Source organism: Lolium rigidum, chromosome 2, assembly GCF_022539505.1.
Source record: "Lolium rigidum isolate FL_2022 chromosome 2, APGP_CSIRO_Lrig_0.1, whole genome shotgun sequence".
In the NCBI taxonomy this organism is placed as follows: Eukaryota; Viridiplantae; Streptophyta; class Magnoliopsida; order Poales; family Poaceae; genus Lolium; species Lolium rigidum.
The window spans coordinates 21282937-21285988 of record NC_061509.1 but is presented as its reverse complement, the minus strand read 5'-3'; the positions used below and the strand labels follow the sequence as shown (position 1 = coordinate 21285988).

At 50.9% G+C, this 3052-nt stretch overlaps 1 protein-coding gene across 1 annotated transcript; it reads left to right on the top strand.

Moving 5' to 3' along the window:
* Nucleotides 1–210: 210 nt before the first annotated feature.
* LOC124686074 (F-box/FBD/LRR-repeat protein At5g53840-like) lies at nucleotides 211–2492 on the top strand. The gene is made up of 3 exons (XM_047220075.1): nucleotides 211–1158; nucleotides 1241–1375; nucleotides 1484–2492. The coding sequence occupies exons 1-3, from the start codon at nucleotides 220–222 to the stop codon at nucleotides 1865–1867; spliced, it is 1458 nt and encodes a 485-aa protein (XP_047076031.1). The 5' UTR covers nucleotides 211–219; the 3' UTR covers nucleotides 1868–2492.
* Nucleotides 2493–3052: the final 560 nt, after the last annotated feature.

The window sequence follows — 3052 nt, the reverse complement described above, 5'->3', positions numbered from 1 at the left end:
TCTACCGTTCACGACGGTTGTGTGGCTCCATCAACCCCAACGTCAGTCCAACCCTACTCTAGTATCAGCACTTTTCCTTTTATAGCCTACTCTAGGATCGGCCGCCAACCCTAGATCTACAGTCCCATTCCTGACCTCCCCCACTCCACCTCTAGCCGAGCGAGTGCTGGCCAGGAGCGGCGGGCATAGGCTTCAGCTCCGTTTGGGCCGCCGCCGGCCATGGAGAAGACGGAGGTCGCGGCGGTGGCGGCGCCTGGCCCCGAAAGGCTAGATTCCGATGGAAACGCACGGAAGCGGGCAGAGAGTAGCGACCGAGACCGCGACGAGGCCGACAGCGATCTCATCAGCAAGCTCCCCGCCGACATGCTCGCCGTCATCATCTCCCTCCTCCCCACCAAGGACGCCGGCCGCACGCAGGTACTGTCCCGCCGGTGGCGCCCCCTGTGGCGCGCCGTGCCTCTCAACCTCGACGCCCGCGCCAAACTCCCCGGAAGTCCAGCACACGCCCACACCGTCCCCGTTTCCGCCGTCTCCACGATCATCTCGCAACATCCTGGCCCCGCCCGGCGGTTCTCGTTCACCGGCTTCCACGCCGGCGACTTCGACGCCGAGATGGAGAGCTGGTTCCGCTCCCGCGCGCTCGACAAACTCGAGGAGCTCCATCTGTGCTGCCACACTAGCATCGATTCATCATCTGGGCTGCCTGAACACAGCCAACGTCTGCCGCTATCCGCGCTCCGCTCTGCCTCCACCCTCCTCGTTACCAGGATCACCGGTTGCTCTTTTCCTACCGATATGCCGTCCATGAATTTCCCTGTCCTCGCGCAGCTCACTTTGCTCTACGTTTTAATCCCTGGGGACGTCTTCCACGGCTTGCTCTCTAGCTGCCATGCCTTGGAGAGCTTGTACATATCCGGAGTTTCTGCTACTGCTGGTCGCCTCCTTGTTACCTCGCCGACTCTAAGGAGCATTGCCTTCCATCATTGGCCTAGTGCAAAAGCTGCCCAACTGGTCATCGAGGATGCTCCTCACCTTGTAAGGTTACTAATACCTTACGATTCCCAATATGCTTGTGTGACTATCCGGGTAATCAGCGCACCTAAGCTCGAGATATTGGGCCCTTTTTTTCCCGTCCTCTCCAACCTCATCGTCTCACAGGTAACAGCACCAGCATCCAGGAGGAATCTTGCATTTGGCGCATAATTTTGTTTGTGCTCATTTTTTTTTCTGTTTTCCTCAGGGAATAAGCCCAGTCAGCTCCGCAAACTGGACCCGCAGTGTGAAGGTTTTGGCTCTCAGGTCTTCTGGCTTTGCATTGCACGCAGTTCTTAATATCCTCAGGTGGTTCCCCTCTTTGGAAAAGCTATATGTCATTGTGAGTACTCGTCTTTGCTCGCTTTAAATGTATGTCTGGTTTGATTGGCATATTTTCTTGTCTAGTTAGCAACAGCTTTAACAAATGTCTCTTCTTTGTATTTTGCAGTTTCGACCACACAAATACATTGAGATGGATAAGGAGGATGACCCTCTGTATGACCCACTACATCCAATCGAATGCCTTCAGGCCCATTTGAAACTTGTGGTATTCAAGTCATTTGTAGGCAATGAGAAGCAGGTTAACTTTGCCAGGTTCTTTGTTTTGAACGCAAAAGTGGTAAACCGAATTGAATTTGAACTCTTCAAGTACAAGAGTGAATCGGTGGCTTATCAGCACCAGCTGCTACAAGTGGAAAAAAGAGCTTCTCGGGGTGCTGAAATTCAATTTAGGAATCAACCAGCTTGTAGTGATCTCGATGCCAGCAAGCATATCCATGATTTGTCAGTGGCCGACCCCTTCAGAAATTGTCAAAATTGGGTTCATGCCTGAAGATTGCACTGTCTTGTGCTCATTTTGTAGACGCGGTTGATATATGAAGGTAGCATTATCTATTGCCTATGCCTGATTTCTTTCTGGTCTGGAGTTCCAATGTAATTTGAGTAACTTATGAAGTCACCCGGGTTAATATCGCACAAGATGCTTTTTAGATGCAAAATGAGTTGGCTGGAAAGTTCTAATGGTGGGGAATGCAAAGAAGTTATGGACAAAATGTTGTAGCTGGGAGGGAATTGGCTAAACCCAGCTGGTATGAATCGCTTCCTGATGCTATTACCGCGACAGGAGAAAGTTTGATTGCCTTATCCTGACTGAACTGTGGAAAACAAGAAAGAAAACACAGCAGCCATCCAATTGATCCTGAACTAAGTATTTGAGCTTAGTTCCTTTGATTTATGTTATACAAGCCGTGAGGCAAACATTGCTAAACAGTGTTCCAGCAGGATGTGCCTGGAGTACCCGGGTGCTGGTGTTCTTATCTCCGTGTATTCATGATAACTCTTGTAATGTTTTCTTAAGTAATGTTGCTACCAAAACACATGTTTCTATTGAGAATTGTATCGCCTTTTCTAATATATATATATATATACAAAAGCACAAAAGCTTTTATTTGATGTTCTGTTGAGAGGATATGCACTATTCTTTTGTCGAAGGATACGTGGTTGTCAAGCTAAGCTAGCAGTTTGTAGTTTTGCTAATGATCCTAAGCAGCTGGAACATGCTTCGGTTGCCTACTGGTTGTTCTCTTATTAAAGTTTGTGGTTACTATAATTGCATCTTTAATTGTACAGTTTTACCAGTATTTTTGTGCTAAGGGCATCTTCAACGGGGCGACCCATCCCGCGCCCGCGTGTCCGGATGGGTTCAGCCGGATAAAAAAGCGGTCCAACATGGCGACGCACCGCAAATGCGGATGGCCGCGGCGTCCGGAAGGACGCAAACCCGACCTAAATATGGCCTAGGTTTGCGTGGCCGCGGATGGCACGCGGCGTCCGGTCGCGTCCGGCCGCTTGGCTGCTCGTCTCCCTTGGGCCCACCTATCGGTGACCGGTGAGGCTTATTAAATGTGGACTGGAGGGATCTGTCCCTCCTGTCCACTCCCCTTTCCACTGTCCACTCCCCGAGCGCAACCGCCGCCATGGCCCCGAAGCGACGGTTCGCTCCCCGAGCCAACGACGA